This window comes from Pteropus vampyrus, unplaced genomic scaffold (genome assembly GCF_000151845.1).
Source record: "Pteropus vampyrus isolate Shadow unplaced genomic scaffold, Pvam_2.0 Scaffold42, whole genome shotgun sequence".
NCBI classification, from domain to species: domain Eukaryota; kingdom Metazoa; phylum Chordata; class Mammalia; order Chiroptera; family Pteropodidae; genus Pteropus; species Pteropus vampyrus.
In genome coordinates this window covers 3,505,802-3,530,699 of record NW_011888823.1, presented here as the reverse complement: position 1 = coordinate 3,530,699, position 24,898 = coordinate 3,505,802, and the positions used below count along the sequence as shown (strand labels likewise).

Here is a 24,898-nt window from a genome sequence, read left to right as displayed (position 1 = left end):
GTATTGGGTTCTGTTGATCTACATGTCTGTTCTATATCAGTACCATATTATCTTGGCTATTGTAGCCTTATTTTAAGTTTTGAAATCAGGTAGTATAAGTTCTCCAACTTTGTTAGTTTTTTTTTGAAAATCGTTTTGGTCATTCTGTTCTTTTCCATTCCATATAAATTTTAGGATTAGCTTGTCAATTTCTATAGAAAAGCCCACTGGGATTTTGATAGGAATTGCATTTACTTCATAGATCAATTTGGGAAGAATTCCCATCTTAACAATATTGGTTTTCCAATTCATGAACATGTTATATCATTTGTTTAGGTCTTTAGTTTCTCTCAGCAGAGTTTTGTAATATTTAGTGTACTTCTTAAATTTATTCGTGTTTTATTCTTTTTGTTGCTATTGTGAATAGAATTGTTTGTTTTATTTCATTTTACTTATTTGTTGTTAATATGTAGAAAGAAAATCTATTTTTGCTTATTGATCTTGTATCCTACAATCTTATTCAACTTGCTTATTCTAGTAGGTTTTGTGTAGATTTCTTAGGATTTTCTATGTACACAATCATGTCTCCTGCAAGTAAATGATAATTTTACTTCTTCTTTTGCAATCTACATGCCTTTAATTTCTTTTTCTTGCCTTATTGCACTGGTTAGAATTTCTAGTACAGTGCTGAATAGCAATGAGGAGAGTGGGCATCCTTGCCTTGTTCCTAGTTGTAGAGGGGAATCATCTAGTGTTTCACTATTAAGTATGATGTTAGCTGTTTCTGTGATCTTATGACATGTCCCTGTCAAATTTTGAGTATTTTCTTACTTTTAACAACTGTTCCAGGCTCTTGTGATGTTTTTCCTGCCTCAGCCGTTTTTCAGGAACTCTAGTTCCTTGGTTCTTTTTATTGACAAATGATATGTGGGAACCAGGATCTAGGCACTAGGTGAGTAAATTCACTTTTTATCTGTTCACCTAGTGTTTTCAGAAATCCCCAACATCTAGTTATAAAAATATAAGAAGACCCAGAAGCAAGGGTCTTCTAGTTTGTCCCAAAGCACTTTTTGGTTGCTTTTTAGTGCCAAGTCATACCTGCAGCTGAATGAAAAATCTAGTTACTGGTGATATATCTATCACAAAAGCCCCAAATGACAAGACAGTTATGTCTTTTTATGAAAGAGCATTACTTGTACTAGCTGAAATTCTGTGGTGGAATAATCGTTGCCTGCTCCATGTGTTTTTTCCCCCATCATTGCAGCTTGAGAAAAGGGCTGAAGAGGAGGTCAGATCATTTGGTGCCCATAATACTAAGTGTGAAAACTATCATCCCTCGAATGTTTAGTGTGGGCTACATACGGGTGCTTTATGTAAATTTTCTAATTTGATCTCACTTCTACCCAGTAGGGGTTATGATACTTCCTCTCTAATCTTTTCCCAAACATTCCAGCTGTGTTGTTTCAGGATCAAATGGATTCACTATTCATCAGAGCTCTGCTTAACTTGAGTTTCCAAGGGGTGGTAGCTGCTGATGCAGCATGGCTGGGAGTAGTAGTAGTGCCCCGGAGACTCTTGGAAAACTTCACAAGTAATATGTGGTTGGTTGGTTGGTTGGTTGTTTTGAAAGATCAAACAATACAGATGCCTATGAAGTAAACTGGAAAAGTGGCCCACTCCCCTCCACTGCCCAATCCTTTATCCCAGCCTTATCCTCAAGATAACCACCCTAATAGTTTGGTTTATATTCTTCCAGATCTTTGTTTTTCCATAAACATATAAAAAAATGTCCTGAGAGTTGTTTTCAGAGGAACTTTTCTTCCCAAGAACTCTTTTGTCAGCTGCTCTGCCCTCAACTAACCTTTCTTTTCAGCTGGGCATTTTTCTGTTTGGAGTTTGAGGAAACAAGCCAGAAACAGGCTTGTTTCTTCTGAACTTGAACTTTTATACTCTCTGTTTGCCCCTTAAGGCTTCCTGTTCCTGAGTAATAATGTGTGGTACCAAGAAAGGTGTAAAATTAGTAGTTCTTTAAAATTAGTTAGATTACTCAAAATATTTTCCAGATGAAGTCAGTTTCTTTGCTCCTAAAAATATTAAGTTCCTTTTAAGCTGTTGATTGGAGAGTCAACTGATGATGTATCCTTTGGACTTAGAGAGAGTAGGTATGAAATGCCTTTGCTTATCTTTAAGTAGTAGCTATATGTGGCTAAAAAATGTATGTAAACTGAATGAAAATAATGGAACTTGTGAATGCTTTTAATTTACATAATCACCAATTACTCTAGGTTTAGATTTACTTAGATTGGGTGTTTTTGAAACAAGCCTCCATTAGTGGCCTGTGTGAGGCCTTCTGCATGTATAAACACTTTTTCTCCTTGTTCTTTTTCTTTCATTGTCTCATCCTGAAACATTTCCTGGGAGATGGGCAACCTGTGTTTTGGATTCTAAAGGCATACACACAGACAAACCTAGCAAGTTTGTATCTTCACAGTGCATTTAGAAATTTTAAGGAAGCTGAGAGAAAGGTCTTGCAGACATTGTGTCAGGGGCCCCGAGTATACTACAGGGGACAGGCTTTATGACCTTGCAGAAAAACTGCCTTCTGAGTGTATGCTGTCTGTAGAGTCTGGATGCCAGACATTATTTGTCCATCTGGACTGGACTTATGGCAGAAACCACTATTATTAGTGTGTTGGATTTTAAAACTATTTTCTCACTTTCTCTATTTCTTATATTTTGGGCCTTCCAAAGCTTTTTAAAGTCTGTCACTCTGAATTCCTGTAAGGCGATAGGGCCGTTTCTTGGCATTTGAGCGGTATGCTGTTGAGGGCAGCATACAAGAAAAGTGACCTGTGTAGCAGTCAGGGGGCCCAGGACTCGGGCTGCCTGGATGTTCTAGCTAGGTCTCTGCTTTCCCATCACTTGGAGTCTTGATTTCATCAGGAATCTCTGCAAGAAAAAAGAAGAAAGTTGCTTTTAGTAACCATCGTTTCCTTGTCTACCCCAGACCCTTATTTCTGAACCAAAAACAGTGATAACAGGTCGGAGCATCTGTATGTGATACTGTTATGAGTGATACTGTTTACTTCATGTTTTTGAAGCTACCTTCTACAGAATATCTGACATGATGAGTTTGTCCTTGCCTGGCAGTTCCTGACATAGTCATCTTAGCCAACCCTAGGTGTCTCTTAATTAGCCGTGGAGTTATTTCCCAGAAAAAGAGTTATAGAAATATCTTTTTACCCACTTGGCCCCTGTTTCTAGATACGCTTCTCTGGGAAGACATGTGGCCCTTTTCCAAGTTGCCATCCTACACATCATGGGGATTCTGAGAGGAAACAAGGAATAGGAAACGGCCACTTTACTTTGGCACTATCCCCGCTGGGCTGTTTCACATTCTGCCTGGAAGCAGGCCACCCACAGCTTTGCCTCCCTCTTCCTCATTTGCATGGCAAGTCAAGTCAGCTAGATGCCAAGCTACTTGCGTTCAATGTTGTTGGCACTGAGGATTCATATGCTAGAATTCAGAGGCAGACATTGAGCAGGATGTGCAGAAGGAAGCGTGGTGTTTAATGGGCACCTGTGGCTTCAAGGGAAAGTGTGATGGGCGGTGGTGCTGATAAGAATGTAGTGGCATGCTCTTGGACATTTCACCCACAAAGGGGCTCGGTGTAAACAGCGGACGAGTGTTTCCAACCTGGCTTTTGTCTTATACCAGGAGCTTAGGGATAATTGAGGGGATAGTGCCCAAGTGTGTGTTTCATTCCTGTTTAAGAGGCAGTGTGGAGTTAGGCAAACCCAAATTTTAATCTAGGCACCATTCTTTATTGGTTGTTTAATTATAGAAGAGTTACTTAGCTTTTCTGAGTCTTGGGTTCATCTTCAATAAAATGAATATGAGGTTTTTGTGAGGATTGAAGAGAAAATACAGGCAAAATACCTAGCATGGTACTTGGCATTCGTTAGGTGCCCAAACTAGCAGTAGTGTGTGTCTCTTTCATTTACTGTACTTTTTCAGTTTATTCATTCAACAGAATATTGAGTACTTATTGTGTGCCGAACCCTGTACTGGAGACATCAGCTGGAGGAAAATGCGTTCCTTGGTCCTAGTCAGATGAGTAGTCCATAATTAAAGCTCAGTGTAATAGAAACAATGATGGTGGCATGCGCATAGATGAGGCATCCTGTTTGAACCAAGGAGTCCAGGAAGGCTACCTAAAGAAGGTGGTATTCGAGCTGGTTTTAAGTCTGATGAAATAGAAGGAAGGGGCTCCCGGGAGCAGCACTTATAAGACATGAGGGTCTGAGATAGCAGGATGCAAATGGGAACCACAAGTGGGGTATTTTTCAGAGCGTGCCAGCCTGAAATTTCATTTCCTTAGCCCTTTTCTCTCGTCACTTCGGTGTGTCCGTTGTGTTGTATCAGTGGGGCAAGATGTGGATTCCGGAAAGAGGACTAAATGAGCTGGGACTGGGAATCTGTTGAGTGTACACAGCACAAACTCTCATGTGGGGTCTTAGAAAGTCACTGGCAGGATTCGACTCTTCCTTTTGTGTGTGCTTCTCTATCATTATTGCACAGAATGTAATTGTCCCCTGTACAGTATTTCCAGAGTTTGGACTGGGTGGAGATTTTTTGTTTTTTGTTTTTTTGGGTTTTTTTGGTCACCTTAATTTGAGGTTACTGGCATCAAAATCTAGTTGTAGCACTTAACGCTGTTTTAGCCCAGTGTCATTTTGAGTATCAGCAATGATGAGTCTGGGTTTTGTACTCTACTTGAGAAAGAATCCACATAGGTCAGCCTTTGCAGGAAGAGGGCGATGTCATGTGGCTTCTACAGGCTTTTTGTTGGTAGACAACACCAACAATTCCTGTAGCTGTAAACAGGAATTGTGGATCTTCCTAGGCCATTATTCTCTTACCAAAATACAAGGTCCTCTCCCCATTGAAGTTTGTATTTTAAATGTAACTTAAACAAAAGTATTATCTGCTACTTCCTTCCCTCTACCTATTCTGAAAATACTTGATGAAGAGGCCAGAATTTCATTCAGAATTATCCAAAATGAATGACTTCTTATAGGAGGGTCTTGTTTTTTCCCCCCCAGATGCTGTCATGAAAGCAGTCGCATTGTTCCCTGCAATCGTGAAAACGGGAGAATATTTTGTGCATTTGATTTAGAAAGTAAGTGGCCATGCTGAACTGACTGTTCAGGACCCGAAACTACAGGCTAGTTCAGAGATTTTACGTTAGAGGAAACATTGACTGAGGAAACGCTTGAGATAGGTTTTCCATCCCTGGGATCGACCCAGACTGAAGCCTAGAATTAAGAGCAAAGAGAGCTTCTGTCCTTTTCTTCTTGCCTCTATATCCTACTCCTTGACCTCTCCAGACCCACTGTGGCTGCGAGAAACTCATTTTAAAATAATGTCACTAAAAATAATGTTGGTATCTACTTCCATTTTGTTTCTCCTATTTCTCACAACACATGGGAGGGAATTTAAGTCTATACAGTTGGCAAGATTCCTGAAGAGATGCACTTACTGCCCCAGCTCCAGAATGAACTTGAGGTCAGCAGGGGAATTCTCTGCTCGTATCTGAACTCGTTACACGTAAGACCATACCGTAGGTAACGGGGGGTTGGTCAGGGAGCAGTAGATGAAAACATGTTTCTCAAATGGTCTTTGACCTTTCAGAATTGGTTAGGGAGCTGGATGTAATTGGCTGGTTTCTCTGCCACCCCCATACTTTCCTTTTTCCTAGCTACACCAGTGTTAGGTGAGGGCAGGAAGCCACTCATGTAAAGTCATGGATGGTGAGATTTTTTTTTTTGAAGAGGCAGTAGCTCTCTGAGTGAGAGAGTGGCAGCAGGCGAGCACATGCACAGTGGTGGAGCCATAAAGTCCCAGTCCTCTGTGCAGCCAGCTTCGATAGCATAAGAGCAGCAGGAAACCCACTGAAAACACTCCAGGAATCTAGTGTTTTTCTCCCAGGGCCCCAAATGATGACCAAGACTGGCCACCCAAGAAATACTAAAGTGGAACTGTATCTCTCACCTGAGGACGACTGTAGCATTGTATTTGTCCCCCCGGGGCTGTAACATTCCCAATTGTTTTTCTCCCTTTCAGGCCAACAGACTTGAAGGATGCAGCTGCTGCTACTGGAGGTGTGTGGCATCTTACCTAAGCCGGGCCATGAGGCCATGTGGCCATGATGTGGGCCCCTCATGGCCTCAGCAGGAACAGAGCACTACAGTATTGGCCTCCGCCAGGCAAACGGCTTTAAGCAGAGTGGTCCCTCGGGCACAGTGCCTGCCCCGCCACCTGAGAAACCTTCTGAGGGCAAAGTCTGGGCTCAGGCTCATCAGCAGGTGAAGCCAATCTGGAAGCTGGAGAGGAAACACGTGGGGACACTTTCAGCAGGTTTGGGCCCAGGCCTCTTGGGTGTCTCACCCCAGCCAGCATATTTCTTTTGCCCTAGCACTTTATGTAGCTCTGGGACCACAGCCGTCATTGCAGGCCACAGCAACTCCTGTTACCTGCGTTCTCTCCCGGACTTGTTCAGCAGTACCCTGCTGTACCGGCGCTCCAACTACAGGCACAAAACATACCAGCAGCTGGAGTCTTTCTGCTTGCGTTCAGGCCTGTCTGAGAAAAGACCGTTTTCTCTCCCTCAAAAGAGCCTCCCTGTCAGACTCACTGCCAATAAAACCATTTCTTCCACGGTCTTCCCCATGGCCCAGCCCATGGCATCCTCATCCACAGATCCACACCTCTCACTGGGAGCAGCCGGGGAAAACTCCTCAGGGAGGAGCCTGGCCTCTGCCATCTCAGGGAAGATCCCTTCTCCACTCCCTTCCTCGTCCTCCTCCTACAAGCCCATGCTGAATAACAACTCCTTCATGCGGCCAAATAGCACTAAAGTGCCTTTATCACAAGCCACAGAGGGCCTGAAGCCAGTATCTTCACCCAAGTTTCAGCTTGTCTCCTGGCATCATTCAGGGGGCACTGGAGACTGTGCACTGCAGCCTGTTGAACACAAGGTACCCAAGAGCAATGGCACTGAACTATATGACACCCTTGCCCATAGCACCCTGTCTACTCCTAGCTCCTCAGACACCTCTACTACCAGCGTTGCCTCTCCTCAGTACAACCAGAGTAACTTAGCCATGAGGGCAAAGCCACATCTCTGTGGCCTGGATGGTGACTCTGTTTCCCAGGCTCTGACCAGGGAGGTTCGGTTCACTGAGGCCGTGAGGAAGTTGACTGCAAGAGACTTTGAGAAGCCGAGGCAAGGCTGCCAGTTTGATCAATCATGTCTCGTGAACCCCAGCTTGCAGTGGGATCTCCTCAACAGGAACAGACGGTGGAAACCTCCTGTGGTAGGCCAGCAGTTCCCTCAGGAGGATGCTGGAGCGGACAGTAGGGTCCTCCCTGGAGCCTCAGACACCTCGGAGTTAGATGGTACAGTCTTCTGTACCAAACGCATCAGCATTCACCTCCTTGCCTCACACGCCAATGGGCTCAGCTGCAGCCCTGCCTCTGAATCTGCAGTCGACTCCCCTCCACTTGGAGAAGACAAAACTCCAGTTCTGCCTTCTCCCTCTCAGCCCTTTGGCTTAGCTGATATGGCCACTCGCTTCTCTTCCATCCATCTAGGCCAGCTTGGGAAGGAGGGACCTAAAGAAGCCAGGGAACTGGACTCATCTGCTAGGGATAGTGGGTAAGTCGGAGAAAGCTTTTAGTTCATTTAGAGCCGCAGCATGTGTTCATCATAATTTGGTGACACTGATCCTGTGTCTCTGAAGGTTGGTTTTCTATTTTAGCTGCCCTAGAATTTTGGTTTTCACATTAGGACAAAGGTCAGCAAACTACAGCTTGTAGTTCAAATCCCACTCACTGCCTACTTTTGAAAAGTTTTATTGAAACAGCCTCGCCCATTTGTTTACTACTGTCTATGGCTGCTTTCTTGTGACAGTGGTAGAGTTGAGTAGTTGTGACATACTGAGTGGTCCACAAAACTGAAAACATTTATTATATAGTCCTTTAGGGCAGTGTTCCCCAACCTTTTTGGCCCCACGGACCAGTGCTCCTATGAGAATCTAATGCCTGATCTGGAGCTGAGGCGATGATGCTAACACTGGGGAGCGGCTGCAGATACAGACGAAGCTTTGCTCACTAGCTCTCTGCTCACCTCCTGCTGTGTGGCCTCATTCCTAACAGGCCATGGGCTGGTACCTGACAGGCCATGGACTGGCCCGGGGGTTGGGGACCTCTGCTTTAGAGGAACAGTTTGCTGACCTCTGCTTTAGGTTATAACCAGGGAGAAATAAGAATTTTAAAAACCAACTGTTGTGGTCTGTGACTTTTCTGCTTAATTCCAAACCAAATCAGGTTCTCAGACACTCCTAGTATGACAGCTGTTTCAGAGTTAGGACATACATATACTTGGCTTCTTCTCTTGGCTCCTTGTTACTTCTCTGGAACGTTGGTTCACCAAGGCCTTGTTCAGAGAGAGGTCTAGGGACCTTTGAAGTCAATTACCAGATGTTCATTGATGGTGTTTTGAATGCAGAATTTTGTATTTATGTGCTCTGAGGGACTGCAAAGAAGATGGAAGACAGTGCCTCTCTACAGAACAGGGGATGTGGGGTTGAGGAACTATAGCTAGACCTAAGCTCTGCGGGCGAAAGAAATGAGTTGTGAGGCCCAGGCAAGAGACAGCAGATTGGTGGCTAGGGAAGAGACAATCATTGGGAGATGATGAAGGAATGAGAATCTTAGCTGTGACCTCTGTTATTGAATTGGCTGGGCTGGGGGCATGATTCTTTCTTACAGTTCAGCTACTGACCTCCAGCTAGACCAGGTTGAGGCTGAAGATTTAGAAGAAGAGCTCGTAGATGGTTTGGAAGACTGCTGCAGCCATGATGAGAACGAAGAGGAGGAGAGTGAGTAGGGGACCCTCTTACCACCAACTGGGAATTGGTTACCACCCGCTGGGGGAGGGGGGCTAATAATTGTGTACCAGGTCTGTGACCCACTTTATGATCTACATTATTCATTCACCTCGGGGGTCCAAGGGTGGTGGCTAGTGGTTTTGGGGGGCCTTTGTTCTCTAGTCCTCCTTTCCTACCAGTCTTGCTTTCTCCCTGCTGCTCAGGCAAGGCAGTGCAAGGCAGCAGGGTGGTGCTTGTGGCTTCGTGAGAAGGCTGAGCCAAGATGTCCAATGAAGAGCTGCCTAAGCTTAGTGAGTTTGTGTAGCAGCCTCTCTCATTCAGAACTTCTCTGCTTCCCCCGCAGGAGGCTCAGAGTGCTCCTCATTCAGTGCTGTCTCCCCCAGTGAGTCGATAGCAGTGATCTCTCGGTGAGTGTTGGCTGTGTAGATCATTGGTAGATACTCATTTTCTCTCTCTTTAGGATTATAAAGAGATTAATTACCTAAGTAATGACCCTGTTAACCCTAATTAATTTTTGTCAAATTTTTATATTTGAGGCTTTAATTTTCAAACAAAAAACAATGGAAAGGACCAAAAACATATTTCATCGGCTGGGTTTAAAAACAGTACCATGTTTCTTGGACAGCAATTTGGTCTTTAGGCTCCAAGAAACTGTTCAAGTCAAAAGCAGATAATTTCAAGAAATGAAATTAATGAAGAAACGTAAAGTTTGAGGTAAATTATTAATTAGGCCACCCACATGTGGTTATTTGCCACCTTGCATCACAAATGTGTCCTACTGTCAGAAACAGTTCTGAAATAGATATACCACTAATTGGAGCTTTTTAAAATGCTCTTTTGCTCCCTTGTGAGGTTAGTTTTATATTTGGAAATAAGACCGTGGCATTAACCTTAATAAGAAATCAAATTAGAAACTGTAGCTTTAATGTACATTATGTTTTTGACTGCCCTTGGTGGAGTCTGAATGATATCGGCCTCTGGGAACCAAAAAGTCAGTCTGTTAATGTAGCCCCTTCTTTTGTGAAACAAGTAGTCGTGGGGTGCTGCATAACTGAGATGGGGAGTTGAGGAGAGGAAAGAATGCAGGACTAAGGAAATTACTGTGAACGAGGGCATGTTACTGTGCTAAAGATTTTTAGAACTTGCTAAAGGATTCTGTACACCACCTTTCTGGGTAGAAAGTTAACATTCTTCAGCATAATCTTCCATGTTCCCCGGACCACTCCCAACCTTGCCTCAATAAGGAGGCTCTGTCATCATTATATTGTTTTATTAACTATTAAAAAGAACCCCCAAAGTACTAAACATTAAATAAAGTTTGTTCTCTTTGAAAATAACTTCTATCGAAAATGTAAAAGAAACAAAATATAAATCTAGAAAATTGGTGAGTTTTTTCTTTTATTAATAGAAAAATTTCTAATTTGAATTAAAATCCAGCTAGGTGTGTAGGCTTGCCGGAGTCAGGTTGCTTTCCTTTGTGTCATCTGTGCCTTAGATGAAGCTAAGAGGAAAGAGGACTATCCATGCCTGGTTCGTGTGGACAAAGCAAACTGTATCTCTGTGAATATGATGGTGGCAACGGCTGTAACAATTTTAGAACCCCAAACCAGAAAGGCAGAGAAAGCTGTTGGGCAAGTGGAGAGACAGACTTGGGACTTTCTATGAAGGTGGATAGAAATCCGGTCATAGATACCCTGAGTCTGGTGCATAAATTTTGTTACTTTAAGCCTAACTCATCCTCCTTTCAGAAAAGCAAAGCAATTTTTGGTTGTATGTATTGGATGTTGACTAAGCACCTCCACTCTCCATAAGGGAAAGATAGTAAACATGTAATTGACTTGGAGGCCCACCTCTTCCATACTTAAGGGTGATCTGGGTTTATTTTCAGGCCTACTTGAAGACAGCTGCATAGTCTTTATTTAATCTCTCTGATTTTTGAGATAAAATTCACACAAGGTGTTTGTTAATAATTCGTTCATTAATTAATTTAACTCCTACAAAATTCACAGGCCTTCTCATCTATATGAGGCTTAAAACATAGGGTTTCAAGCATATAGAGGTTGAGGAATTCCAAACCACTTTGCATTTTAAGAATGACTAAAACAGAAATTCTTTTGGATTGCTAAATCTTATTTTTCCCAATTATGAAAGATTTATATATTTATTACAGAAAATTTGGCAATTACAGAAAGATCATTGAAAACGCTGCCTCTCTTTCTCTACTCAGCAATAGTTTATTGCATTTCCAGTTCCATGTTGTTTTTCTAAGAATCATGTAATTTTAAAGATGGAGGTCAACAAATCCAGCCTCTTTTTTCAGATGTCAAAATTGAGAACCAGGGAAGTTAAGTAGCTATTCCAAGGTCATAGTTTCCAGCATTGCTAGATCAGAAGCCAAGCCCCCTGTGGATAAGTCCAGGACTCTTGAGAGGCAGCTAACGAAGATTTTCTGTTTTTTTAAAAAATTATTAAACTTTCGATTTCGAGACAATTATAGAGCCAAATGCAATTGTAAGAAATAATACAGAGAGATCCCCCAGACTCTTTACTCGGTTTCCCCTATGGTAACATCTAGCAAAACTACGGTAATTATAGTATAATCAAGGCATTACCATGAGTCCGGATACAGGCTGCACTGCAAGAGTCCCTGCTGATGACCCAGTAGCCACACCTACTTCCCTCCTACGCCCAGCGCCGCCTTAACCCCTGGCAACCACTGATTTATTCTATAATTTTGGCATTTCAGAATGTTATTACAAATGGAATAATAGCAGTGTATAACCTTTTGGGATTGGCTTTTTTTACTCAGCAGATTCTCTGCAGATTCATCCAGATTGTTGCACGTATCGATAGTTCATTCCTTTTTACTGCTCAGTAGTATTCCATGGTATGGATGTACCACCATTTGTTTAACCATTCACTTGTTGAAGGATATTTCAGTTGTTGCCACTTTTTGGCTATTACAAATAAATCATCATGTACATATTTTTGTGTGAATATAAGTCTCTGTCTCTGAGATAAATGTCCAGGAGTGCAATCGCTGAATTTTATGGTAATTGCATGTTTGATTTTTTTAAGAAACTGCCAATACTTTTTTCCATAATGGCTGTACCATTTAACATTCCTATCTTTGTTGGGGGGTTTTGTTTGTTTTTTAATTTTATTTGTAAGTTACAACTGACATACAATGCATTAGTTTCAGGTGTCTTTTTTTAAAAAAAATTAACTCATTCTCCTTGATTTTCACCAGTCTTAAATTCTGATACTCAGTAAATTAAAAGCCTTTGAAGTAAAAGTTTTTGGAAATAAGGAATAGAGCCGAATTAATTGGAATTATTTAATTGGGAATTAATATTTAACTTGACCCAATAAAATTCATTGAAAACCTCTAAGGTTTAAAACACTAATGTGTTTTACATAGAGTACCTAATTCTGTTATGCTGTAAAATAATGGGTAGAATGGCTTTTTATAAGCTAAAAATCTTAAATATTAATATTTATAGATCATATCAGCTCAGAACAGAGAGTAATACCATTCTCTTCATTTTCAGTGCTATTTAAAGAAATGGTCTGGGTCTGTCAGCTCCTACGCAATGGATAGTTGAGATAGTCTCTGTTTTGAGACCCCTGAGATAGCCTTGGCCGAGCCATTGTTGGAGCAACACTAGGAACCCCATGGCCCACTGCCCCAGATTCTCAGACCGGCATTACTACACTGTTACATAAAAATCGGGTCACAAATCATCTTCCAAATGGAGAAGAGCGTTAATCAGCTGTGTATTCTCAGATACACCTAAATATAAAATGAGTTAGAAGTATCGCTGTTTGTTTTCTTTGTTGCCTTTTCCGTTTTTCTTTTTAAAAATCTCTATACCTCTTCTGAGGTCTTTTCTGCTTTTCCTCCTTTTCCTGCTTTTCTCTCACTTTATTTCTCTTTGTCTTAGTGTAGCATATTCTTCTACTGGTATCCACCCAAACTCATTACCTGTTCTCAGAACCACTCTTTACGTGGACTTCCCCAGGCCATGGCTTCTCACAGGAAATTTTGGAACTGTATCACAGAATGAAATATTGAAAAGCCTTGTCTTTAGGTGACATTTAATGGTGTGGTTGTATATAGGTTAGCCCTAGCACGTTATTGAGTAATATTTGCAAAATAATTATTGAGCACTTGTCTTTGTAGAAATATAATTTAAAAGACAGCACCCTAAAAGAAAGTGTATGTAATAGTAAAGACACTTAAGGACTGTGGCTTTCCCTTTCTGTACTATATGTCTGTTTTTCTTCTTAGAGGCTGCATGGAGATTCTGACCAAACCTCTTGCCAGTGAGAAAGTTGTCCGACCAGCTCTCATCTATAGTCTCTTTCCCAACGTGCCCCCTACCATCTATTTTGGCACCCGGGATGAGAGAGGTAAACCTTAGTGTCCGAGCCCAGAAGAGCCCCCGGGAGAAGGATGCTAGCAAAGCTGGGAGGAGGTGGGAGAAGGGTAGGAGGGGCTTTTCTAGAATGGCTGTTATGCTGCTCGGTTCCCCACCTGGTTCACTGGTCCAATATGAAGACCCTTTTCTTGTCCTTGAGCTGACCCTTTTCAGCCCCATAATCTCATGCTTCTTTCTTGCCCTCTAATCTTCCCCCCCCCCACCACCACCCTTTCAACCTTCTCTCCTTTCTGTGCTCTTCATCCCCATGCAGCCCTTTTTCTTCCCCCAAGTGCGCTCCTTTGAAACTCTGATCTGGAATAATATTTAGTGACTTGCGTACCCAGGGAAGGTTGAGCAGTAGTGCCTCCTTTTTCCTCTTCTCACCATGATGCTCCTGCTCTTCTCGACCACCCCTATCCCCTCTTCCTTAGTGGAGAAACTTCCCTGGGAACAGAGGAAGCTGCTCCGGTGGAAGATGAGTGCAGTGACCCCCAACATTGTCAAGCAGACTATTGGAAGGTCTCACTTCAAAATCAGCAAGAGTGAGTCACTTGCTTTACTGCGAGCCTGTCCTTGGCCCCAGTAGATGGGCTTTGGGCAGGAGGAGAGCCTAGAGACCTCCTGCTGTGTGGGGACCCTGTCCTGAAGTTTCCAACCTGTTAGGAGGACGTAGCTCTGAACTCCCTGGCCTGGAGCCTGTTCCTCAAAATTGGAAGACGGAGGGCCATTGTTCTGCCCCTGACCCCAGAATCTCACATAGGACAGCTCCATGGTAACTCTTAGAAAGCAGGGTCTGGGAGCTACGCCCAGGCCCAGTGGTATTTGTGGGACCTCTGGGCCTCTCTGTCCCGGGAACTGAGCTGCTAGCAAGACTGACTTCCCGATGTGCCTTCTGTAGAAAATGATGACTGGCTGGGCTGCTGGGGTCACCACATGAAGTCTCCTAGTTTCCGATCCATTCGGGAGCATCAGAAGGTAGGGGCCCTTTCTGGGGCACTTTTCCCCAGGATTTTGGACTAGGCGGGAGGAGGCTGGTGTTGAGGGAAGAGGTGGATGACCAAGGAGAAGTAGGAAGGTTTATAGAGAAGTGAAGAAAGTACAGGAAGAAGGTGCAGTGTGAGACCCTAGCATATCACACACATCTAGCAGTTTAGCTGTCATAGCCCCTCAAAGACACTTTTTTCTCTAATGTCTTTCTTGAGATGCAGTGTCTTTTCAGTTTGTTACGTTTCCCCTATAACCACTGCACATTATCTCCCTTCTTCCAAGCCAAATATTTATAAAGAGGGCTCTGGTCTCATGTCGGAATGAATGAATCCCTTTCTCACAGACTTACTGAAGGCCAGGTGCTTTCCTGTGTTTGTCCCACAGGCTGCTGTGGAAAAAGACTTAACAGCTTTTTCTTTGCACTTAAGGTGGATATCTTGTCTGTCCGAATTACTATTATGTCATGAACTATCAACTAGAAGGCACTGAATTTTGTTGTGATTTAATTATCTTTTGGTGAGTGCTCAGCAGCTGAATGTTTTAAGGATCATTAGTGATAAGAAGGTGGACCAGGAGCTCAGAAAGTTGTTAAGGAAGTTGGAATGGGATAGCGTGTCCTGCTGTCTTCCTCGTGATCTTACCTGGGCCCTCTCCCTGCTCTTACCCTTTGTCCCTCCGGTAGCTAAACCACTTCCCAGGTTCATTCCAGATTGGGCGAAAGGACCGACTGTGGCGGAACCTGTCCCGCATGCAGAGCCGCTTTGGCAAGAAGGAGTTCAGTTTCTTCCCCCAGTCCTTTATCCTGCCCCAGGATGCCAAGCTCCTGCGCAAAGCCTGGGAGAGCAGCAGCCGCCAAAAGTGGATTGTTAAACCAGTGAGTGGGTCACAGTGGGTAGTAGACCATGGTCTGAGAGTGGGGCCAGGAGCAAATCTCTTCTCCTTTTCACTTCTAGCCAGCATCAGCTCGAGGCATTGGCATCCAGGTCATTCACAAGTGGAGTCAGCTCCCCAAGCGAAGGCCCCTTCTGGTACAGAGGTGAGTCTGCCTCCAGCTTAGATCCCGTTCTTCATTTTCTCATTTCTTCCCCATGAAAGTTCCCTTTTTTACCATGTTCTTCTGCCCTTTGTCCTCCCAGCCAAAGACTTTCTTCAGCCAACTGTTTTAACCTTTTTCCTGTTTAGAAAAAAAAGTGCAGCTCACTGCCAGCATTAACATCACACATAGAAATGCTACGTTTTCTAGGATTTTGACAATTTCAGCGATCAAGAATTACTAAATTTCGTAAATGGAAATACCACTACTAAAAACAGAATGCTATAAATAGAACAATATCATTTGTCTCAAAAGACTTTCGATATACTAGAGAAATGCGAAAATAATAATGAAAGGGAGATGTTTCGTGGCAGACTTTGGGGGTGAGGTTAGGACTGTAATCTGTGAGTTATCTCGGGGCAAATGCTGCAGCTGCAAGTGCCACCGGCAAGTATACTCGAGGCAAATGGGAAATGTGTTAAATCTTTATCTAGGGGACTGTTAGCTGGCTTTTGCCATGGCTCATTTACTCACTGAGCCCGCTCTCGTCCGCCGTGTCTCTGAAGCTGGCCTTTCCCTGTGTAGGTATCTACACAAACCCTACCTCATCAGTGGCAGCAAGTTTGATCTGCGAATCTATGTTTACGTCACCTCCTATGAGCCTCTACGGATTTACCTCTTTTCAGATGGACTTGTCCGCTTCGCCAGTTGCAAGTATGTGGTAGTGGTGAGGTGTCACCCTGATAGCTTCGGAGATTTGCTTTTCTGAGAGGAAGGGAAACTGGAGGACGCCCAATAAAAATAACAAATGTTTTGGTAGTTTTCGTTAGCAAAGGAGAAGGTGGGGTATTCGGGAAAACCTAGTCTTCCTTTCCCCCTTTGTGGCTCCTTTACTTTTACACATGACACTTCTGACGTTCCTGGTCACCAAATATGTGGGTTTTTCCCCCCACACCGAGCAATTCTCTGCAGTACCAGCTTGGTGTCCTATAGTGTAACTCAATTTTGACAACATCTACCGGGAGATAGTGTCAGATCCAACAGGTTAGGGGCTCAGTCTCACGAGGCTCCCCAACCTCCCACATCAGATGCCAGTCACAAGTCCAGGTTGCCACATGTGCTTCTCGCCTACCAGCTATAAATCAGAGGTTCCCATGACTTCCTTCTTGGGTTTGATTAATTTGGTGGAGAGCTCACAAAACTTAGGAAAACAGTTTACTTATGTTTACTAGTTTAGTATAAAAAAAGGGTGTGATAAAGGATACAGACAAACATCCAGATGGAAGAGATGTGTAGGGCAAGGTATGTGGGAAGGGGTGTGGCGCTTCCATTCCTCCTCTGGGTGTGCCACTCTCCCAGCTCACCCTCCACGTGTTCACCTGTCCAGAAGCTCTCACAGCCCATGCTGTTGGGATTCTTACAGAGGCTTCAGCACATAGGCATGATCAATCATTAACTCCATTTTCAGCCCATCTTCCTTCTCAAGAGAATGGAGGGCTGGGTTGAAAATTCCAAGCTTCTAGTCGTGAGTTGGTATTTCTGGTCACCAGTTCTCATCCAGGCACCCACCCAAAATCACTTCATTAGAAAAAAGATACTCTTTAGCATCCAGGAAATCACAAGGATTTTAGGAGCCCTGTGTCTGGAACTGGGGCCAAAGACCAAACTTTAGAACAAAAGATGCTCAATGCTTTTATCACTTAGGGACTTATGAGGGTTTTAGGAGCTCTGTGCCAGGAACTGGGGGCAGAGACTGATATATATATATATCTTATTATAAATCACAGTATCACATGAGGAATGGGAAATAAGGAGGTTCTCTATTCCACTGAATCTGGGGAAGGTCTTCCTGCAGGACTGAGGTAGGATAAAGGAGATGAGTTTAGCTGTGGTGTTCTAGAAACCTTACCAACAGACATACTTCTGAGGCTCTCGTGCATCTGAAAACATCTGTTCACTTGCCGTTTACCTCCTCAAGATTTGGGAAAGTGTTTGGACCATTGTCTGTCTGCTGCCTCACCGTCTCACCTCTGCCTTTCTCCTCACTTTCAGGTATTCCCCTTCCATGAAGAGCCTTAGCAACAAGTTCATGCACCTGACCAACTACAGTGTCAATAAAAAGAATGCTGAGTACCAAGCCAATGCAGATGAAACGGCCTGCCAGGGCCACAAATGGTACCTAGGCATTGTCCCTGCCAAGCGGAGGCCTAGAGAAGCACAGGGTTCTTGGGTTTGGGGAGGTTCAGGAAGATGGTGAGTGGAGGGTTAATATGAGATCCAAAGATTATATAAACACTTGGCAATTCATAATTGGTCTGTTTGCATTCAAGCTCATATTTCTCAATCCAGAAGATCAAAAGAAGAGATATGAAGATATGGGCTTTTAATTCCCTTTTCTTTCTCTTTTCTTTATCACTCAATTCATAGACTATAACTCCAAATACTCTCACCCCCCTCTCCCACCTTGCAGGGCACTGAAGGCTTTGTGGAACTACCTGAGCCAGAAGGGAGTCAACAGCGATGCCATCTGGGAGAAGATAAAGGATGTTGTTGTCAAAACCATCATTTCGTGAGTCACTCTGCCACCTTGGTGTGGGGCTTGCCACTGAACCCCCTCTTTTCTCATGGTCCTCCATTCTGCTGTGTTTCAGACTTTGACAGTGCTGTGCTTCAGTTCCTGGGGACAGGGGATAGGAAGGAGTGGATAGAGTTAAACTCTGCTCTTCTACTGCAATTCATCCCCAGAAGCTGGCCCCTAGTCAGACGCCTCTCCTGAGGGCTGCTTTTTCTGGGCTGCTTCTGGTCTCCCATCTCTGGGCCAGTCCACTGGCAGGGCAGCTCTGGGTAAAGCCCTCTGGGAAGAGCTGGGCTGAATACTTCTTCCTCCTTATAACCAGGTCAGAACCCTACGTGACCAGCCTGCTAAAGATGTACGTGCGGCGACCTTACAGCTGCCATGAGCTCTTTGGTTTCGACATCATGCTGGATGAGAACCTCAAGCCCTGGGTCCTGGAAGTCAACATTTCCCCGAGGTAGGTGGTGTTCTCCGGGCGCTCACAGTAGAACCCTGTCTGTGTCCTTATGATCCTATTTCTGCTTTAGTCTTGCTTACTTTGGGCAGACCTTTCCTTCACTAGAACTTGAGTTTTCCCTGTATCATCTGTATGTTTGCTCATTTACTCATTCTTTGCCATTATCTCAAGGTTCTTTGTTAAAAGCTGTTCTTTTGAACTTGATCCCACCACCTGCTTTCTCCTAGCAAACGAAGTTCATAGGCAGAACCACTCTTGATTAAGGTTATTCACTATCTGTGGGGCAAGAAGACACCCATGATGGTGCTCATGAATTTGACAGAGTCCTTTCATCCTAGAGAAACCAGGGAGTACATGGGGCTAGCACTGACTTAGACATGTGACCAGAAACAGTTTTGGAGTGTGCTTTTACCACTCGTTGTATCCTTTCCCTGAAGCCTCCACTCCAACTCTCCGCTGGACATCAGTATCAAAGGCCAGATGATCCGTGACCTTCTGAACCTGGCGGGCTTTGTTCTGCCCAACACAGAGGATATCATTTCCAGCTCCAGCAGCTCCAGCAGCTCCATGACCAGGTCAGCCTCCTTGCTTATCTGTGGCTCAGCTGGCGGCATGAACAGCCCCCATTGTGGCTCTGGAAAGGAATGGTGTCTGGGCGCTCCTTCTTGCTTGCTGTCCCTTGCTGCTCAGTCTGCTTCTGCAGTCTACCCACACATCTCTGTCACGTCAGCGTCAGCACCCCTAAAAGCACGTTCAGCTATACTGTTCCCTTGCTCGGGAACCTGCATAGGGCATGGGGAATCAGCTCAAAACTCCTCACACAGACATTTAAGGCCCCAGCCTCCTCTTCCCAGGCACCCTTCCCTTTGCTCTACTCTGTAGGCTTCTGTACTCTGACAGACCAATCACTCATAGAACTCAGGGTTCGAAGGATCCTTAAAGATCAGTTAATCCAGTCTCTGAAACGTTCGTTGCTTCTCACTTTTCCCCATAGCGTCCCCTCATTTGCTTGTGAGGTTTCTTCCTCCTGAAATTCCCCTCAACCAGACCTCCCTATTGCGACCTTACCCATGTAGCAAAGCCTAGCTCAAGGCACCATCTTGGGAAGCTACCTCAGTGTGGGCTCTCTCCTTCATATCCCCAAACCACTCGGAACCACTCTTGAGGGAAGGGAACAAATATTTAGTCAGTACCTGCTATACGTAAGGAAAAACCTGTAACTTATCTTCAGAGCCCCGTGAGGCTGATATTGGTATCTTCAGTTTACAGATGAGGAAGCTGAAAAACACTGGGATTAAGTAGCCCATCCAAGGTCAGCTAAAAAGTGGTAGAGCTGGAATTCAATTCCTGATTTGCTGGTAACAAAACTTGCTTTCCCTGTCACACCTTGTAGACTCATGTTTGGCTCTGTGCTGTTATTTGTCTTTTGACACCTGCCATCCTCTTGGAGGCTGTTCTTGCATCTCTCAGTAGTAATTGTAGTAATGTGGATGATGAAACTGGGGTGCAGAGAGGTCAAGTAATTTGCCCAGGATCACACAGCCGATAGTGTTGATGCAGTTAAACTAAACTGAGGTATACAGCAATTATTCCAGAGTTTCTCTGTCTTTTTTTTTTTTTTACTGTTGAAGTACAACCTAGAGAGGGTACTTGGTAGTCTTTTAGTTCTTCCATAGTACTTGACTCTTAGGCTACTTGAATGAAGTGCATTGCAGTCTGATCTACTCAAGAAACAAACGTGTCTGCCCATATTTCTTTGTCATTTCTTGAGAAGGGAGTCTTCCTGGGCTGGACCCTCTCTGCACATGTCCTCAGGTTGTAAAGCTGCTGACCTTCCCCTTTCTCCCTTTCCACCCCCTACCTTAGCCTGCCCAGCTCCCCCAGGGACAAATTTCGAATGGCACCAGAGCACTTCACTGCACAGAAGATGAAGAAAGCCTATTACTTGGCCCAGAAAACTCCTGATCAGGTAGGAGATTACCTTCCTCCCCAGGGCCAGCAGAAGGCTTCCCTGCTCAAACTTTTGGAGCATGAAGGCAACCAGTTTTTCTTCTGTCTAGGGCAGGGTTTCCTAACTCAGGTCTGTGATCCCCTTGGTAGGCAGAGATATGTTGACATGCACATCATTCCAGGAGAGAGTTGATGGCCTTTATCACATGTTCAAGAACTACCGCTCTTAGCAAAATGCTGCACTAGCCTACCCCTGTTCTCCAAGCTGTAAAGCCTTTGAGTTTCTTTCCCTGAGGAGCAGTGAGCCCCTGAAAGGCTTGTCTTTCTCAGAGCAGGTGAGGGAGCCGGATGGAAGAGTGGCAGACACGAGGCTGTTGCCAAATCGGAGTTGCTGTATTCTGATCTCAACTCTGTCCAACAAACGATTTAACCCCTATGCCCTGGTGGCCCCCCTCACCCCAAACGGAAGTATCTTCATCCCCCAGCTAAGTTCAGTAGACTTGGGAACAAATGAGGTCCAGAGCTGGCCTACCAGGCTGCCTTGGTGGTCCCCTGAGAGTCAGTCGTAGGGCGCTAGGACCCCAGAGTTGTGCTCCTTGTCCCCCAGCTACTTGATTCTCTGCCTCTGGCTTACACTTTCTGTCACATCCTCTTCCTCCTTGTCCCTTGGGCCACAGGAGTTCTATGCATCTGTGCTGGATGTCCTGACGCCAGATGACGTTCGAGTTCTGGTCGAGATGGAGGACGAGTTTTCTCGCCGGGGTCAATTCGAACGAATTTTTCCTTCTCGAATTGCTTCTCGCTATCTCCGTTTTTTTGATCAACCACGATATTTCAACATTCTTACCACCCAGTGGGAACAGAAGTACCATGGCAACAAGCTCAAAGGTGATGTGTTCTCGCTGCCCGAAGGAGACCATGTTTCATAAGAGATTAAATCCCAGTAGACCAAGAAATGGGCCTCCCTGGCAAGAAGAATTGGCCAATTGATTCCACCCTCTTAAATCTCATCCCTGCTAATCTTGTCCTAGGAGTAGATCTGCTTCGGAGTTGGTGCTACAAAGGGTTCCACACAGGAGCCATCTCTGATTCTGCTCCAGTGGTGAGTGATGCCATTGCGGGAGGGGGCAGCCTGTCTCAGGCCCCTCCCTCCTCTGCCTGAAGAGTACAGCATGGGTCGAGTGTAGGTCCAGACCCTCTCACTTCTCCCTTAGGCCCTGCCCCTGTGTCTCATGACCTACCGTTCCTTTTCAAGGAAATAATTCCTCCTAGAATTCCCTGAGTGCTCTTCTTTCAAGGATCAAAAAATGTTTTGTAGCCTCCACTTTTTGTCTGAATTGGGGGAGAATCAATTCCTTTCCCCGTATGGGCCCATGACTGAAGGGTACGGAAGTAGGGGAGCCCCACAACCACTCGGGGGCAGAGTTGGGAGAGAGTGCTAGGACCCCTAACACTCCTGCCTGATCTCTGCCTCACCCTTTTGGCCTCGTTGCTTCCTTTGCTTTTAGTGGTCTCTCCCGACATCACTTCTGACCGTCCCAAAGGGTGACACTGCACTCAATGCTTTCTTTAAGTCGGAGACTAGCAAGCTGGGGTGAGTGTTACCTGGGCAAGGGAACGGTGTTGAGTGTGAGTTCAGGGAGTTTTCTTCCTTCCTCTCTTCTCAGACTATAATGAGATCAGCATTCTCTGATTGGGGATAACTTCTTCCTGGTGGCTCTTGGTATATGCCCAGCGAAGCCGAGCTGAGCGCAGAATCATCTGCAATGTCCGCTCTCAGCCATACCCACTAGCTGTAGAACTCTCTAGCCCTCGTACCCTCATACACATTCACACTTGCACTTAAGCTCTCAAGCCTTAAGATAAATAAAATATATTTCACGATTATTTATACTTTCACATAATTATAACACCATAATGTTGTGAATGCCTGGTCCAGACTCTGAAGGCAGATCACAGGTTGAGGTCTCAGCTACACAGTGTCTCAGCCATTTCTTTCCCCACCTGTTCCCTTCAGAAAACACAGCTCCGAGGAAATCACAGCACCCTCTGAAGATGAGATCACACCCAAGCCCAAGAAGACTCAAGCTGGCCTTTCCTCTTTCCCCAGGAAACCCGTTTCTTCAAAGGACAGCGAGGACACTGGCAAAGAGCCCAGCCTCTCCACTCAGTTGTTACCTGTGATCAAGACCTCTGGGCAGCCTTCCAGACTTTCTGCTTCTCCCACCTCCCAGTCAACTGGTGACTGCCTTCTGGCTGCTGTGAGCCCATGACTGGCCTCTGTCCACTAGCCCCCTGCCGGGAGCACCAGTGTTAACTACCTCAGGGGAACCGGCCAGCCGGGAGCCCCCGCCCCCTCCACCTTGCCCCTCCTCAGAGTATTTTTTGAAGTGGTTGAATTGCAGATGGATGTCTGGAGGGCTGGAGAGGTGGTGGGGACGGGGAAAAGGTGAGGAAGGTTCACTGGCTGGTACCTCATATCTCAGCAGAGAAGCCAATGATGGCCACTCAGCCTTATAAAGCAGGGTTTGGTTTCTACTTTCAGAGAGCCACGTGTGGTTTGTTTTAGGCCTTGGTGCAGTGATTGAATTAGAGCTCAAGAGGAGAAAACCTAGTGGATGTATTTGGCCTGAAGTCCCTTATAATTGAGGGGCTTCTGAAGGTCCTCATTTCCTCAGGTCTCACCCTCCTTCCATCCCGCTCTGTCCTGAGGCTCCCCTTTCAGACAGCTTCAGACTTCCTCAGTAGACGGGGAGAGGCCATGACGTGATGAACCCGTTTCTATCACAGTAGTCTCGGGGGCTTCCCCGCTACCTGACCACTTGTCTTTTCATATGTCCACCATGCCAGTAGCCCTAGGTCTTCCTAATCTGACCTCATATCACTACTAGATCAGCCTTCTAGACTTTTCTCTCTAGAATGTTACCTCTTCAGCTCTTGGCTTTCCAAGGGTGAGAGGTTCTGTGAACATTATGAATTTCCTGTAGCCCCAGTGAAGGAGCCCAGATAATCCCAGTCGCTATTGTCCATATATTAAAGGACACAGTCCTGGGGGAGGGTAGAAGGGACCGTGATTTCCCCACAACCCAGAGGAAGGTTCATGCTCTGCTTACTCCCTTTGCTGTCACTGATTAGCGGGGTCTGGCTCACAGGTCACCAGGGCAAACAGTCTGCTGGCTTGGCAGCTGTGTTTCAAGAGCAGCCACCATTGTACGGTGAGCTTCTAGGCAGCCTACCGACTAAACTTGTACTCTTGACTGAATGTGCCTCCCTCCCCAAGACTCAGTAAAGTAGTGAGTGTTCAATAAATGTTTGCGTGAACCGTCCAGGTGGAGGTCTCCAAGGGCACAAGCACCTGAACCAGAAGTTCTGCTTCTCTTCCCTGGGGCCAAGTGGAGCCCAGGGGAAGCAGAGTGTGGATGGGAAAGGTTGTTTTCTCTTAAACTGTGCTCTTTCTTAACCCAGCACTTCCTGGTTGCTGCTTGCCCCTTCCCCAGCCCTGCAATCCCTTTACTCCATTTTTCTAGCAGCAGGGCCCAGGAAGCAGCCAACTGGCTCTTGTCTGTGCTTCCCAAGTTTTCACCCTTGCATGTCAAGCAGGAAGCTCTGCTTATGGTCTCACCTTGGGCTCTCTGCCTTTATTCTCTCTGAGCTTTGGAACGGTGGAAACTACCTTGTTTCATTACTCCTGGAGTTCTGTGGCAAGCCAGGGAAAAATCACTTAAGAGCCCTGATTGGGTTTCAGGCCCCGCAGGTGACTGTGCTGGCCAAAGTGAAGGCTGTCTTGACAGTTGTGAAGAAAGCTTGGTGGCAGACTCCTGGGGCAGCTCTTTCTATTCCATAGTAAGGACTTTAGTTTCATCCCAGTAAGAAAGGTCCTTGAAGACAACTCCCTCTTGTCCTACCTGGATGCAGAAATGTCCCAATGAACCTTATAACAGTGGCAATAAGCAGTCTTCCTAAGAAAACTCGCCACCTGCTTAAGCAGTTTTGTTGTGGCTGGTCCTCTGGTGCAAGGGCTTAGGTATGGGGCCCTGCCTGGGCTGGTTTGCTTCTTGGCAACCAGCTTCAGTTTTTTGGCCTGCCTCTGAGAATCCCCAGACAGCACAACCAATCCATTCCTATCACGGTAACTGGAGAGGGGACCATCATTGCAGCATAGTGGAAATGGGGTCTGGGGGAGGCACGGAGGACTTATGAAATTAAATGAATGATGAAAATAGAGTATCCTTAGTAGTTTAAAATGTGTTTGTACGTACATTATTTTTAATATTCATCACATTTGAGTATCTGGTAGGTGTGAGTGTTTTGCAAGGTGGGCGAAGGAATGCGGCTTATGTATCATATTTCCTTTTCACCCTTGAGAGAAAATTAAATCTTGCTTATTAAGCATTTAGCATACACACTTTGCAATGAATATCCACAGTATAAGTTATTTAGCTGAATAAGGAATTTGGGGGAAGTAATGAGATTTTTTAATTTTAAATTTGGGGATATTGTAGAATAAATGTTTGTCAGACACATCAGTTGTTTTCCTA

General features: G+C 45.0%; 1 protein-coding gene across 6 annotated transcripts in view; it reads left to right on the top strand.

Annotated features, from left to right (window-relative positions):
• TTLL4 (tubulin tyrosine ligase like 4) overlaps positions 1 to 24,585 on the top strand; it is a 37,697-nt gene extending 13,112 nt beyond the window's left edge. For 3 of the 6 annotated variants that reach the window (XM_011358580.2, XM_023529773.1, XM_023529772.1), the window contains 19 exons: positions 5,086 to 5,162; positions 6,107 to 7,700; positions 8,816 to 8,925; positions 9,278 to 9,341; positions 13,226 to 13,347; positions 13,790 to 13,900; positions 14,257 to 14,333; positions 15,028 to 15,219; positions 15,299 to 15,381; positions 15,964 to 16,092; positions 17,431 to 17,553; positions 17,849 to 17,947; positions 18,276 to 18,410; positions 18,848 to 18,985; positions 20,277 to 20,379; positions 21,038 to 21,248; positions 21,392 to 21,462; positions 21,869 to 21,954; positions 22,378 to 24,585. In XM_011358580.2, the coding sequence (XP_011356882.1) occupies positions 6,205 to 7,700; positions 8,816 to 8,925; positions 9,278 to 9,341; positions 13,226 to 13,347; positions 13,790 to 13,900; positions 14,257 to 14,333; positions 15,028 to 15,219; positions 15,299 to 15,381; positions 15,964 to 16,092; positions 17,431 to 17,553; positions 17,849 to 17,947; positions 18,276 to 18,410; positions 18,848 to 18,985; positions 20,277 to 20,379; positions 21,038 to 21,248; positions 21,392 to 21,462; positions 21,869 to 21,954; positions 22,378 to 22,633 (3,606 nt within the window). In that variant the 5' untranslated portion in view covers positions 5,086 to 5,162; positions 6,107 to 6,204 and the 3' untranslated portion in view covers positions 22,634 to 24,585. Of the gene's footprint in view, positions 1 to 5,085; positions 5,163 to 6,106; positions 7,701 to 8,815; positions 8,926 to 9,277; positions 9,342 to 13,225; positions 13,348 to 13,789; positions 13,901 to 14,256; positions 14,334 to 15,027; positions 15,220 to 15,298; positions 15,382 to 15,963; positions 16,093 to 17,430; positions 17,554 to 17,848; positions 17,948 to 18,275; positions 18,411 to 18,847; positions 18,986 to 19,672; positions 19,723 to 20,276; positions 20,380 to 21,037; positions 21,249 to 21,391; positions 21,463 to 21,868; positions 21,955 to 22,377 lie in introns of those variants that run through there. The other 3 variants (XM_011358582.2, XM_011358581.2, XM_011358583.2) reach the window with 3 other exon arrangements.
• The last annotated feature ends 313 nt before the right edge of the window (positions 24,586 to 24,898 follow it).